The following is a 15,426-nucleotide window of genomic DNA, read 5'->3' on the forward strand; positions in this document are numbered from 1 at the left end:
CAATGGGTCGAGTGCCTCCAACCACTGGTGAAACAAGTTAATGTACATTTACATGCCCCATAAAAATTGCACATTGCCTGCAGTACATTCCAACAATGCTGTCTGGCAATACAGTGGCCATATAAATTGCATTCATACAGGGTGACATTTATTGAACTAAATGAAATAAAATTGTTGTAACTTCTGAACGGTTTGCGATAGGATGTTCAAACTGCATGGTTGGCCGTGGGGCTTGATGGAAATAGTGTGTGCTGTATGGTTTGGTTTAGAGACAAAGCCCACTTTCATTTGGATTGGCGCAATTGGGGAACTGAGACTCTGCATTCGTGGTCAAGAAGTCTCTTCACCCTCAATGGGTGACTGTGTGGTGTGCAATGTCCAGTCACGAAATAATCAGTGCGATATTCCTTGATGGCACAGTGACTACCGAATAGTACGCGAAACTTTTGGAAGATGTTTTTCATCTCCTTTATCCAGACTGACCCTGATTTTGAAAAGGTGTGGTTCATGCCAGACAGAGCTCGAAGCCATCGAAGCGACAGAGTGTGTAATGTCCTGGAGAAGCAGGGCTCTGGAGTACCCAGAGGCCACTGGCATGGCCCTCAATTGGCCGCCATATTCTCCAGACCTGATCACAGAATATGAGGCCGATGCAGGAAAGCCTGTTGTATAGCTGCCTCCAGTAGGGGCAGGTTATCAGAAATGGAATGATACCTCCTGAACCCACACTGAAAGCAACCAAGAAATTGCCTGAATTCTAAGATCCAGACAAGGCGGTGGTTGACCATCTGCTCCAAGGTCTTTTTCATGCAGCTAGTGAGGGCAGCACTATGATAATTACTAGGGCAGGTACAGTATTTCCCAGGTTTTAAAAGTGGAATTACAACTGACTCATGCCATGAGTTGGGAAAGTGATCTGACACCCAAATGGCACTAAAAGTGCGAGAAGGATATCTTCATTTCGCCAAGTGATGTGACATAGCATACTGTAACTGATTCTGTCATGACCAGGGGATGTGCTCGAGATGCAGACACTGCAGAATCCAGCTCCCATATGGAAAATGGGCAGCTATAATCTTCATCGGTGGTGGACCCGAAGTCCAAATTGCTCCTCTCAGTAACTGCTCTGTAGCAACCCGGATCCTGACTGGCAGTTGAAGTAAATGTGGCAACAAAATAGACTGCTATAGTTTGGGCAATGTCTCATGGCCTAGTTTGAAGAGTGCTTTTCGCCATTACAGCAGCTATGAAACACCCCTCCTGCTCTCTCAGAAATTCTCCTAATGGTCTCCCATACAACAGAACTCTTCGTGGAATGATTAATGATGCTCAGTAACTGTTGCCATGACCTCTTCTTGCTCTCTCAAATAATTTTACACTCACCACCCACAAGGCCATGAGATTCTCGGCAGTTGGCTGCATGCAGGGCTGCATGCCTAGTCCTGATTGCAGAGCAGCATTTGTCACTCTACCAAGGAACAGGGTGCCTCTTCAATTGTCCTGTGCACTGTGGAATGGATGCTTCAGCGGTGCAGCGGATCATTTTGGTAATATGATCCACCTATTGTGAACATTCACATGATGTTCAAACTGGGCTAGCCGATTGTAAAGCATCCAGTCTGCTCTACTGAGCACCCATCGAAATGGTTTCCTTTTGGGTTCCAGCCCATCTGGTAGGTCAAACCAGATCAGAAAGTGATCACTTCCATGCAAGTCATCAATCACTTCCCATTGAGCAAGGTGAGCAAGGACAGGAGAAAAGTGAGAGATAGATGGCAGAGAATGGCCCAGTTCCAGTGCAGAAGTGCATGTTATGTTCCATATTTAACAAACATGCATTTGCTGACAGGAGAAACCTCTCAGTTGCTCTACTCCTGGGGCAGGTAGTTGCAGAGCCCCAAAGACCATTATGTGCATCGAAATAACACAATGGGGTGGGGGAGCTGTGTAAAAAGGTCGTTGAGAGCCTCTTTGTTGAGCGATTTATGTGGAGGCAGATACAGGGAACATATTATCAACAGAAGACGCATGTGCACTGATAATGCAACAGCTTGTAAATTTGCTGTATGGGAGAGAGGCGAGGAGTAGTAGTCAGTACAGATGAAAATACCTAGTTCTCCTCTAGTTTTCTCTCCACTAAGGTCATCCTTTTTGTGGAGTACATAGTCTCATACCACAGAGGTGTATGGCCGATTAAAATTAGTCTCCTGCAGTGACAGACACAGTGGTCAACCCTGAGATAGTAGACAAAGTTCCTCCATAGGCATCCTGAATCCCTGCAAGTTCCACTGAAGTACAGGAGCCATTTCATTGGCATGGTTTTAATTTACCCCTATCGTTGTACTGGGCAGGTGAAGAACTTGTAGAGCAGGGGGCTGAAGGGGCTGCCTGGATCTGAGGCACCTAACTCTGTGATGTCTTCTCAGCAGTCAGATGTGAAAGAATGACACTGATGGCACTCGATGCAGCTTTTGACCTGAACATTGTGATTCTGCACACTACCCATCTGAGGATGAGGGGGACAGGGGATGTTGAGAGGCATTTTGCTTACAGAGTGCCCTCTTGATGCTCACTACGGAACTATTGCTAGTCTTTTCTGTGACAGTTGCTTAATCCTTACTCCCTTTGCCTTGCGTGTACACATGCAAGTACAGGTGCTGGTGGTGGATAGTAGTTCGCTGGACGTCATCTGCATCAAAGAGTTGACCTTAGGAACAGAGTCTGTGCCAGAGAAGCATTAGAGGTGGTAAAGACATGGGGGGGGGGGGGGGGGGAGGGGCGCTTCATCACCTTATATTCCTTTTTGGCTTCTGCGAAGGATATCCACTTGCTCACTTTTAGTTCCTCTGCAACAACAGGGCAATCTCAGCTTCAGACTATGTGGCTTCCAAAGCAGTTAACACAGACTGCTGGAGATGGACAGCCAGTCCCAGCTTCATGGGCTGCTTTCCACATTTCCTGCAGGTTGCTTCGCCCCCACGACTTTGGCTGAAAGCTATAATATGTAATGGTCTTTTTGTTGTGCCTGTCCACAACTCAATGGGTCATCTTTATGGTGAGTGGAAACTATCCTTTGCTTCATGTTATTGGTACTTTTATTTATACTTTATTTTTGTTGAGCAGCACATATCACTGTTTACACAATCAGTTCAATTCCTGCTTCAGACATGTAAAAAAAAAAAAAAAAAAAAAATCTTTCACTCCACCTCTGATTGAGATGGCACACTGCAGCGGCACAGAGCCCTTTTCAGCCAGCTGTGTAGCTAATATGACTCCACTCTGAAACTCTTTATTGATAACAAGTTTGTTTGTTTGGCCATCCTCCACAGCAAGTGCAGAAATACTTGTTTTGTAAATAAAACTGCATTTTCTTACTGCAAATTAATTTTTCCCAGACACTTTTCACCTTTTTATTACTTTAAGGCATCATCAGTGGGATGGTATGTGGTAATCTGTGTTTCCTCTCATCTGGTCTGGAACCCGCAATACCACTTTATTACCGACACACAGCACAATTCTGTATTCTGAACTTTTTCACACTGTTCACAATGTTTCTCCTTTTTTGTGGTGTACTATTATTCTTTTCCCAATTGATATAGCTATTTCTTCAGACACTGTGCTTTTAGCAATGAAATATTACAACTTCATTATGTGTTGCCACATAATGAAATGCTGCAGCTGCCTGTGACATCAGCAATACTGTCTAGCCAAACCAGAGAATTGACTGTATTGACGCCACACTGCAGAAATGTGGACAGCAAAGATATTGCAGCAAATTACTGCTGTAAGATATGGTCCATGTAAATACCTCTACCATCTGCAGCACCTGATACAAATCATATTTGACTTGCAGACTTTTGAATCTTATCACCCATTATACATTTTCAAGGAGCACATTAATGTTTTAGAGTTATACTTCCTTTAGCTTTAAGCCTATGTCTGCGTCTACATGACTACTATACAGTTCACAATTAAATGCCTGTCAGGAGGTTCATAAACCACCTTTAAGCAATTTCTCTACCACTCTGAACAGTGTATGATAGAAACAAACATTTAAATCTTTCTTTGTAAGCTCTGATTTATCTTATTTTACTGTGATGATCATTTCTCTCTATGTAGGTGGGTACCAACAAAATATTTTTGCATTTGGAGCAGAAAGTAGTTGATTGAATTTTTGCAGAAAGATTTCACAGCAGCAAAAAATGCCTTTGTTTTAACGACTGCCATCCCAACTCGTGTGTTATCATATCTGTGACACACAGTAATACTACAGAAGAGGATGGACAAAGAATATTTATTGTGTGCTTTGGTAAAAAAATTTCTCAATCACATTTAACACTGTGTCATCATAAATACTTGAAAGTACAGTATCCCTCTTGGCCTGGACATAATGACACCCCTGTCTTTAGGACAATGACAAAAAGACTGTTAATATAATTTGGATCCAGAACTAATAACACAATTCAATTACTGATTAAAAAATTTTCAAAGTGAAAAGCATTTTTCAGATAACTGTCAGACAATATAATTTCTGATAGATAGCTCTTTGTTATTTCAGGTTTTTCAGCGGGACAATATTGTTAAACTTCAGCCATTTCTGCACTGTCAAAATTCACATCATCACATTTAATGAATTTGATCAAGTATGCCTAGTATGCAGCACAATATGCAGAACAACAGGCACAATAATTCCTTTTTCCATTCGAGTTCTGTATAAATGAAACTGTTCTCATGTCACAGCTGCATCTCCTAATTTTCCGATTGTGTGCTGGGTGGGAAGGTCTGTACAAATTGGAGTTGTAAGTGGTTCTTCGTGTAGAAAAAAAATGAGTTCAATGAGTAGTTTTAACTTTTTTTTAGTACTTGCAGTGCATCTTAGCAGGTAAAATTTTGACAGTGCATTTCTTTTGGTGTATTCTTCTCATGCGGAAAAATTCACGGTAGGTGTTGGCATGTAGGACTGGACCACTCGCTTGTGAGTATGTAGACGTCTATCTCTAATATGTAATTGAAGATACTCAGCCATTGTTGTTGTTGTTGTGGTCTTCAGTCCTGAGACTGGTTTGATGCAGCTCTCCATGCTACTCTATCCTGTGCAAGCTTCTTCATCTCCCAGTACATACTGCAACCTACATCTTTTCGAATCTGCTTAGTGTATTCATCTCTTGGTCTTCCTCTACGATTTTTACCCTCCACGCTGCCCTCCAATGCTAAATTTGTGATCCCTTGGTGCCTCAAAACATGTCCTACCAACCGGTCCCTTCTTATTGTCAAGTTGTGCCACAAACTGCTCTTCTCCCCAATTCTATTCAATACCTCCTCATTAGTTATGTGATCTACCCATCTAATCTTCAGCATTCTTCTGTAGCACCACATTTCGAAAGCTTCTATTCTCTTCTTGTCCAAACTATTTATCGTCCATGGTTCACTTCCATACATGGCTACACTCCATACAAATACTTTCAGGTATGACTTCCTGACACTTAAATCTATACTCGATGTTAACAAATTTCACTTCTTCAGAAACGCTTTCCTTGCCATTGCCAGGCTACACTTTATATCCTATCTACTTCGACTATAATCAGTTATTTTACCCCTAAATAGCAAAATTCCTTTACTACTTTAAGTGTCTCATTTCCTAATCTAATTCCCGCAGCATCACCTGATTTAATTTGACTACATTCCATTATCCTTGTTTTGCTTTCATTGATGTTCATCTTATATCCTCCTTTCGAGACACTGTCCATTCCGTTCAACTGCTCTTCCAAGTCCTTTGCTGTCTCTGACAGAATTACAATGTCATCGGCGAACCTCAAAGTTTTTATTTCTTCTCCATGAATTTTAATACCTACTCCAAATCTTTCTTTTGTTTCCTTTACTGCTTGCTCAATATACAGTTTGAATAACATCGGGGAGAGGCTACAACCCTGTCTCACTCCCTTCCCAACCACTGCTTCCCTTTCATGCCACTCGACTTTTATAACTGCCATCTGGTTTCTGTACAAATTGTAAATAGCCTTACGCTCCCTGTATTTCACCCCTGCCGCCTTCAGAATTTGAAAGAGAGTATTCCAGTTAACATTCTCAAAAGCTTTCTCTAAGTCTACAAATCCTAGAAGCGTATGTTTGCCTTTTCTTAATCTTTCTTCTAAGATAAGTCGTAAGGTTAGTATTGCCTCACGTGTTCAAACATTTCTGCGGAATCCAAACTGAACTTCCGCTTCTACCAGTTTTTCCATTGGTCTGTAAATAATTCGCATTTTGCAGCTGTGACTTATTCAACTGATAGTTCGGTAATTTTCACATCTGTCAACACCTGCTTTCTTTGGGATTGGAACTATTATATTCTTCTTGAAGTCTGAGGGTATTTCGCCTGTCTCATACATCTTGCTCACCAGCTGGTACAGTTTTGTCATAATTGGCTCTCCCAAGGTGGTCAGTAGTTCCAATGGAATGTTGTCTACTTCCGGGGCCTTGTTTCGACTCAGGTCTTTCATTGCTCTGTCATACTCTTCACGCAGTATCTTATCTCCCATTTCATCTTCATCTACATCCTCTTCCATTTCCATAATATTGTCCTCAAGTACATCGCCCTTGTATAAACCCTCTATATATTCCTTCCAACTTTCCGCCTTCCCTTCTTTGCTTAGAACTGGGTTTCCACCTGAGCTCTTGATATTCATACAAGTGGCTCTCTTTTCTCCAAAGGTCTCTTTAATTTTCCTGTAGGCAGTATCTATCTTACCCCTAGTGAGATAAGCCTCTACATCCTTACATTTGTCCTCTAGCCATCCCTGCTTAGCCATTTTGCACTTCCTGTCGATCTCATTTTTGAGACGTTTGTATTCCTTTTTGCCTTTTTTGCATTTTTATATTTTCTCCTTTCATCAATTAAGTTCAATATCTCTTCTGTTACCCAAGGATTTCTATTAGCCCTCGTCTTTTTACCTACTTGATCTTCTGCTGCCTTCACTACTTCATCCCTCAAAGCTACCCATTCTTCTTCTACTGTATTTCTTTCCTCCATTCCTGTCAATTGTTCCCTTATGCTCTCCCTGAAACTCTCTACAACCTCTGGTTCTTTCAGTTTATCCAGGTCCCATCTCCTTAAATTAGCACCTTTTTGTAGTTTCTTCAGTTTTAATCTACAGGTCATAACCAATAGATTGTGGTCAGAGTCCACATCTGCCCCTGGAAATGTCTTACAATTTAAAACCTGATTCCTAAATCTCTGTCTTACCATTATATAATCTATCTGATACCTCTTAGCGTCTCCGGGATTATTCCATGTATACAACCTTCTTTTATGATTCTTGAATCAAGTACTAGCTATGATTGTTATGCTCTGTGCAAAATTCTACCAGACGGCTTCCTCTTTCATTTCTTCCCCCCAATCCATATTCACCTACTATGTTTCCTTCTCTCCCTTTTCCTACTGATAAAGTCCAGTCACCCATGACTATTACATTTTCGTCTCCCTTCACTACCTGAATAATTTCTTTTATCTCATCATACATTTCCTCGATTTCTTCATCATCTGCAGAGCTATTTGGCATATAAACTTGTACTACTCGAGTAGGCGTGGGCTTTGTGTCTATCTTAGCCACAATAATGCGTTCACTATGCTGTTTGTAGTAGCTTACCCACACTCCTATTTTTTTATTCATTATTAAACCTACTCCTGCATTACCCCTATTTGATTTTGTATTTATAATCCTGTACTTCCATGACCAAAAGGCTTCTTCCTCCTGCCACCGAACTTCACTAATTCCCACTATATCTAACTTTAACCTATCTATTTCCCTTTTTAAATTTTCTAACCTACCTGCCCGATTAAGGGATCGGGTATTCCACGCTCCGATCCGTAGAATTCCAGTTTTCTTTCTCCTGAAAAACTATGGCCGTAGTTTCCCCTTGCTTTCAGCCGTTCACAGTACCAGCACAGCAAGGCTGTTTTGGTTATTGTTACAAGGCCAGACCAGTCAATCATCCAGACTGTTGCCCCTGCAACTACTGAAAAGGCTGCTGCCCCTCTTCGTTTGTCTGGTCTCTCAACAGATACCCCTCCGTTGTGGTTGCACCTACAGTACGGCCATCTGTATCACTGAGGCACGCAAGCCTCCCCACCAACGGCAAGGTCCATGGTTCATTGGGGGGGGGGGGGGGGGGGGACGGACTCACCCATTATGCTAACTGAATCAGAAACCAAACCACACGTTTGTCTGGCCTCTCAACAGATACCCCTCTGTTGTGGTTGTACCTACGGTACGGCCATCTGTATCGCTGAGGCACGCAAGCCTCCCCACCAATGGCAAGGTCCATGGTTCATTGGGGGGGGGGGGGGGAGGGGGGGGGGGAGTCAGCCATTATGCTAACTGAATCAGAAACCAAAAATGCTGATTTCCAGATGTGGTATTCGACCAGTCTAGCAAAACTGATTAAGCCCCTAATATGTAAACATGACAGTGAAAATTAGTTTATGAAATTCAGTTTTTGTCTTCTCGAAGTTGTGTCATATGTAAAAGTAGTGATTACACCAATTTTTGAATTTTAGCTAGTAGACAGATGTATGCATTTTTTGTTCTAAGAAGCTGGGTCCCACAGCTGAATTCTATATTCTGTTACATAGTATGTACAGAGAACGTACAACCATCCACATTACACAAGAGCAATGATACATACTTGGGGTTTTGCACTTTCTGTCTTGCAAACATGTTCTTATGCATATTCTCTTTCCAAAATGGGCTTTGAGATGATATGCAATACAGCATAATAGGTGTAAACAAAGCATAGGGCTACAGAGTGCTGAACAAAATGCATTTAGCTGTCAAGACAGCAATGTATGAAGCCTTCAGTGACCACCATCAAATCATGTTTAACAAAACCCAAAGAAATTCTGGTCATATTAAAAGCTGTTCGTAGCACCAACGTCAGTGTCTAGACACTCCCAGCTGAGATGTGGACTGAAATTGAGAGTAACAAAGCAAAAGCAGAAATGCTTAATTCCATTTTCAAATGCTCCTTTACAAACGAAAACGCAGGATAACTGTCCAAGTTTAATTTTTTTAGCTACTGAAAGATGAGTGAAATAGATATTAGGGCCACTGGAATTGAGAAACAGCTGGAATTGTTAGAACTAACATAGCTCCAGGACTGGATGGAATTCTTGTCAGATTCCATACTGTCTTTGCAGCTGCTCTGCTCAAAAGAATTGGGGGATCAGGTGAGATATCATACACAATTGACATATGATAACCCATTTTATTCAGATATCAATTACAATTGTAATTTGTGTGTGATCCAGTACAATATTTTGCTATCTCAACTCTTTACTTGAGATTTACATGGCATTTACGTAGAACGAGGCACCACAACAGTGAAACAGTTATACTCGTTCCCCTCTAATACAGTGTGTGATCACCGGCCAGTACAGTTTCTTGCACGAGTACAATATCCAGCTCTTCAACCGCTGACCTGCGGGAGGTGTTGGTCTGGCTGCAGTGCATCTGCCAAGTGCATCCCAAACATGCTAAATCGGGTTTAATCCAGTGAACAAGCTGGCCACTCCATTCATTCAATTCAGTCAGCTCCAAGCATGTTGTCCACCAGTGCAGCTCTGTGGGGACAGGTGTTATCGTCCACCAGAAGGAACCCACCTTCTATGGCACCAGCGTAGGGCACAACAAAAGGTCGAAGGATCTGATCTCTATACCTCTGAGCAGTGAAAGCACTATTCTGAATGGCATAGAGGTCCGTACAACCACCAATACTAACTCCTGCCAACACCATTCATCCACCACCATGATATGGTGATGTTTCCTGCACATAGCAAGATATCTTGACTCATCTGTGAACAGCACCCAGCACCTTTTGTTACTACTCCAGTCCTGATGCTCCTCCGTTCAGTTTCTGTGGGCTAAACGGTGTCGTGGTTTTAAAGGGGCACACACCACAGGCCTCCGAAGGCGATTTCAGACTGTTTGTATTGATATTGGGCATCCTGTTGCTGCCTGGAGGGCGTGTGGCAGCTGAGTTGCATTCCGCCTCCTGTTTCGATGGGCTGTTAACATGAGATAATGGTCATGTCATTACCCATGGATGAAATTGGCCTTGCCTTCTTTTAACAGTTCCTGTTGTCTGAAATCGCATCATGGTCATGGTAATTACACTTTAGGACACTCCAATAGCTGCAGCTACTTCCCTTTGTGTCTGTCCCATTTCCAACTGTCCTGTGGCTCACCATGCCATATCTTCGGGTAAGTCACATTGTTGCTGCATTACACTACCTGCTCACTTCACTATTTGAACCCAATGGCTTATGTAATTCATTTGGTAGTGTAAATATAAGTCAACACCAACCCTCTCTGCAGCAACTTTCTGTTATAACCACTATCTCGGTGGCCGTAATGTTGTTGCCTCCACTCCATAGAACTGACAGGAAGACATTGAACCATTTTAGTTCATTCTGACAGTGACAATACATCAGAACCTAGATATCTCAACTGATCCCCTAATTGTCTTGACCAGTGTATAATATATCACAGATATCTGAAACAAAAAGCCATGCCCAGTAGTTGGAAGAAAGCACAGGTCACGTCCATTTACAAGAAGGGTGGTAGAAGTGATCAAACGAAACTACTGCCCAATACCCTTGACTTCGATCTGTTGCTGAATCTTGGAACACATTCTGAGCTCAAAATTGATGATATATCTTGAAAAGAATGACTTACTCCATGCTAACCAGCATGGATTTGAACACACTGATCATGCAAAACCCAACCCTCACTTTTCTCACTTGACATACTGAAAGCTTTGGCTCAAGACATTTAGGTAGACGGAATAGTTCTCAGTTTCAGAAAGCATTTGGAATCAGTGCCGTATAAACACCTATTTGATCATATGTAGTATCAGGTGCAATTTGTAACTGGATTGAGAGTTTCTGGTACGGATCCTCCCTGGTAAGTTATCAAGGATGGGGCTTTGATGACAAATGTAGAAGTAAATTCGGATGTGCCCCATGGAAGTGTGATGAGACCCTTTTTTTTCATGGTGTATATTTATGACCTTGTGGATAATATTAACAGTAACCTCAGAGTTTTTGCAGATCATGCATTTATCTATAATTAAGTACTGTCTGAAAGAAGCTGCTTAAATGTTCAGTCAGATCTTGATAAAATTCCAAAGTGGTGCAAAGATTAGCAACTTGCAGTAAAAGTTTAAAAATGTAAAACTGTGGATTTAACAAAACGAAAAAACATAGTCTTCTATTGCTATAACATCAATGAGTCATAGCTGGAATCGGCCATCTTAAACAAATACCTGAAACACTTTTTATAATATGAAATGGAAAGATCACATAGACTCTGTTGTGGGTAAAGCAGACGATAGAATTTAGTTTACTGGTAGAATATGGGGGAAGTACTATCAGTCTACAAAAGACTGCTTAAAAATTAGCAACAATCCATTCTAGAATATTATTCAAGTGTATGGAACTCGCACTAACAGGGGATACTGAACATATACAGAGAAGGGCAACACAAATGATCACAGGTTTCTTGGACCCATGGGAGGGTGTCACAGAGATGATGAAGAAACTTAACTGGCAGATACTTGAAGAGCCTTGAGAAAGCTTACTTACAAACTTTCAAGAACCAGCTTGAAATAATGACTCTAGGTATACACACCACCCTACATATTGCTAACATAGGGATCATGAGGACAAGATTAGATTAAGTCTAGCACATACAGAGGCATTTAAACAATCATTCTTCTTGTATTCCATACACCAATGGAACGGGAACAAAACCTAATGACTTGTACAATGAAATGTGTTACATTTTTTATATTTACACACAGTAAATAAAGCTATTTAAAACTGTCTGTGATTGAATAGTTCTTTGGGATAAAATCTGTTATGAAACAGCCTTTATTGGGTAATTTTATGTTTTTGCATTCTGATGTAGAATTTACATCTATTTTCACATTTATGACAAAATTCCTATTTTTCAGGTCCCTAGTAACTGGTATGTAGACAATTTTTTTCCTCAGACAGAGAAAAATCACTACAGCTTTAAATCTAAGCAAGACAGCAGCTTTGTTACATTTATTGGTTATTGCCTCAAATCTGAGTGCAACTTTGTTATATATGGAACGTTGATTGTTGCTTTGATGGACAAGATCCCATGGACATCAGTCTCTTGAATATTAATCATGAATCGCTTATCAACATACATGTTTGGCAGGTACAAAGAATTGAGCAAAACTTATTGATACATAAGCTGTAAGATGGAGATTTTTTTATTATTGGTTGTACAAAAAAGATTAAACAGTATGAAGCTGCCTAATGGGGCAAACGCTACACTCCTGCGCAGGAACAACTGACTTTATGCACAAAAACAGTGCACTAACTGGAACAGATTAATTATATTTTTTGAGCTGAAAGGGAATACAATGCCACTGGTTCACAAAAACCACCTTCACATAAAATGTCATACCAATGAAATTACTATCACTGCGTAGGAACATTTTCATAGCATAAATATTTACGTCAACAATAGTGTTCTTTGAAATAACAAGCAGCATAAAATATAACAATAATTTTACCATTTTTCCAAATGAAAGTGTCCAGAAATGTTCATTTCGAAACTCAAGCACACCATCGATGGTTAAAGACTCTCTAAGGCATTTGTCAAGCTGCCCAATCACATGTGAAGGTGTTGTCTAAAAGCAAATAAAATAAATGTTACAACAAAATATGTTTATCAAAAAATTCTTATGAGATTGTGTAAGAAAACTGAATTTTGGCAGTTGTACTCCAGTGTTTATGTATAAAAACCTTACATCCATGCCTGAGAGGTGAAGAGGTATAAGTCCAATTCCCACAGTTTCAACTTACACCGTATTTTTAATTCCCACACACTGCGAAGTTATGCTCCAACCAATGACTGAGTTATGGTAAAATCAATGGTTGAGTTTTGATCCAATCAATGACTGATTTAAGAAATGTTGAACTGACAAACAGCCTTTTAGCACTGCCTAAATTGGGCAAATTCTGGATCACAAATGAAGCAATGAGTGGATATTAGAAAGAAGGTTTAAATGGTGGATACTGGACTTCTCCTCCTATACCTCTCAGGTACAGATATATATTCAATGATTACTAAATTAAAATGATACAACAGTTTCTACACAATGACAACCAAAGTCTAGCACTCTAAATTATTTTTGTTAACTGAGATTAAATGTGTTCAAGCAATCAGTCACTCTAAAATATACTATTTCCATTGCTGTGCTAATCAAATGGATACCATTAAACCATTATTTTTCATAATTTCAGAAACTAAATTATTCTGGTGGATAAAAAGATTTTTTTCAACATCCTTCTTCATAAAGAAGCAAGGTAGCTAGTGACATATAAACCTATTCTCCTTCCCAGTTCCTTTCACATTGCTGAGAACCATCAAAAAATTACTGCATATTAAGGGAAGAAAGAGTCCAGTTTATTAAGAGACCGGGTAATTAGAAATGGATAGATGTTTGAACTGGGCCAGGATATGGAAGGTTGGTTAGTTTGTTGTTTAAAGGGACTAAACTAGTAAGGTTGTGAGTCCTGATAGGTAGAGGTCTGCGCAGATGCGGATATCCGTGGTATTTGTTAATTAACGGATAAAATCGTGACCGGTGCGGGTATCTGCGCGTCATCTGCGGGTAATGAGCAAGGCATCTGCCCAGTATGTACGTTGCAAGGTTAGTTCAGAACTTCAAGTCTGTTGACATTCTTGGAATCTTGCAGGGCCCGGCTAGAGCGGATGTGTGTTGTCCTCAGCCCTGGCTGCGACCAACGTCGCTGTAACCAAGAGACCTGCGCCTAATCCGTTTCCGCGACAGTGTCTTTCGTGTAGCCTCTGAAGTGCTCTCTGGGTGGCAAACCTGCCCACTGTCTACCAGACAGGTGCCCATTGCAATTTTCCGCTGCCTGCAGTTTGCGCTTTGTGGTGACAGAGTGACAACGTGCATCCTAGCAAATATCAGTGAGAGTTCTTTCTTCAAATGAACACCATATCGATGGATACAATTTCGTGTAAGGTGAAATAAGGTGATTTTACATTAGTGAAGGAAAACAAATTGAAATCACCAATTTGGAAAAAATTCGGTTACGTATTTGATTGCAACGAAAAGATAAAAGATATAGTGGCTTGTTTTACATGTAAAAAAGTATATTCCTACACCGGACACAAAAGTGGAACTTCAAATTTGCCAAAACATTCGTGTGAGGCTGGACAAAGCAGCATAATTACTTATTTATATACCAAGAGAAAGTTCCTGAAGTTCTGCCAAATTTGAAAACAGCCGCGACAGAAAAACTTATAAATCTTGTCAGCAAAGACATTTTACCATTCAAAGTTGCATGTGGATCTGGGTTTCTCGAGACGGCACAGTTTCTTATTGATGTGGGGGCCAAGTACGGTGCAGTGAGTGCTAAGGAACTGCTACCTCATGCAACCACTCCTAATTTCTATAACCACTGATTTTGTTGTCACTCTTCGGAAGACAAGTTATTTCTTCCAGACAACGTCACTTATTGCTGGCAGTTTAACTTTTTCACGGGTGCGCCAGTGTTTTGCAGTGTAGGCCTAATACCGTAAATATTGGAAGTGACGAGGACTGAACGCGTAAGCTATAATATAATCATCAGCTGACATGAATGGCTTCAAAAGTTTGACACTGTCGGTAAATGATGCAATGTGCTAGTAACAGTTTAAAACCATTGTCATTTTCAGCTGCCTTGGCACAATAGCAGAGAAATATAGTTGTTTCTATACACGCATTTCCATCATTTGATACTAGTACATTAAATTTTATTTTTTAAAATAGCGTTTCCAATATCACGAGAGCCGAACCGCTACTGTGTGTGCTCCAGACTGCCAATGCTTTCCTGTTTGGAATGGTCTGCTTTAGACTAGGTATAGAACATTTACTGTGATTTAAGAAGTCAAAATTAGTTAAGTTGTCCCAGAAATGGCACCCTAACAATAACTATGTCATTACATAACATAATTGTAAGTACTACTGTCTATTACTATGCATTACTCATTCAAAACTTCAATATATGCTGATGCGGATAAGGAACTTGTGCATGCGGATTAATTGCTGCGGATGTGGTTGCGGATTAGGACCTTGCTGATGTGGATTGCACTTTTCTTATCCGCGCAGTCCTCTACTGATAGGGAAGGAAATTGGTTCGTCTTCACAAGAACAATCTTTGAATTTGCCTTGAGCTATAGAGGGAAACTACAGAAAACTCAACTCCGGAGGGCTGGATTGTGAAATATTACTGTATCTCATTGCTACCTATCTGAATCCCTCGGAGTGCATTAAAGATAAACACCAGCCCTAATTGTCCAATTGTAAAGTGACCTGTTTCCA

At 40.7% G+C, this 15,426-nt stretch overlaps 1 protein-coding gene across 10 annotated transcripts in view; it reads right to left on the bottom strand.

The window, feature by feature from the left end:
- LOC126278659 (zinc transporter 6-A-like) overlaps window positions 1–15,426 on the bottom strand; it is a 471,888-nt gene that overhangs the window by 346,061 nt on the left and 110,401 nt on the right. For 2 of the 10 annotated variants that reach the window (XM_049978886.1, XM_049978883.1), the window contains one exon: window positions 12,604–12,720. The exons of the other annotated variants lie outside the window; for them this stretch is intronic. In XM_049978886.1, coding sequence (XP_049834843.1) covers window positions 12,604–12,720 — 117 coding nt within the window. The remainder of the gene's footprint in view (window positions 1–12,603; window positions 12,721–15,426) is intronic. 10 annotated transcript variants of the gene reach the window in all.

The sequence above is a fragment of the Schistocerca gregaria genome, chromosome 6 (assembly GCF_023897955.1).
Source record: "Schistocerca gregaria isolate iqSchGreg1 chromosome 6, iqSchGreg1.2, whole genome shotgun sequence".
Lineage (NCBI taxonomy): Eukaryota > Metazoa > Arthropoda > Insecta > Orthoptera > Acrididae > Schistocerca > Schistocerca gregaria.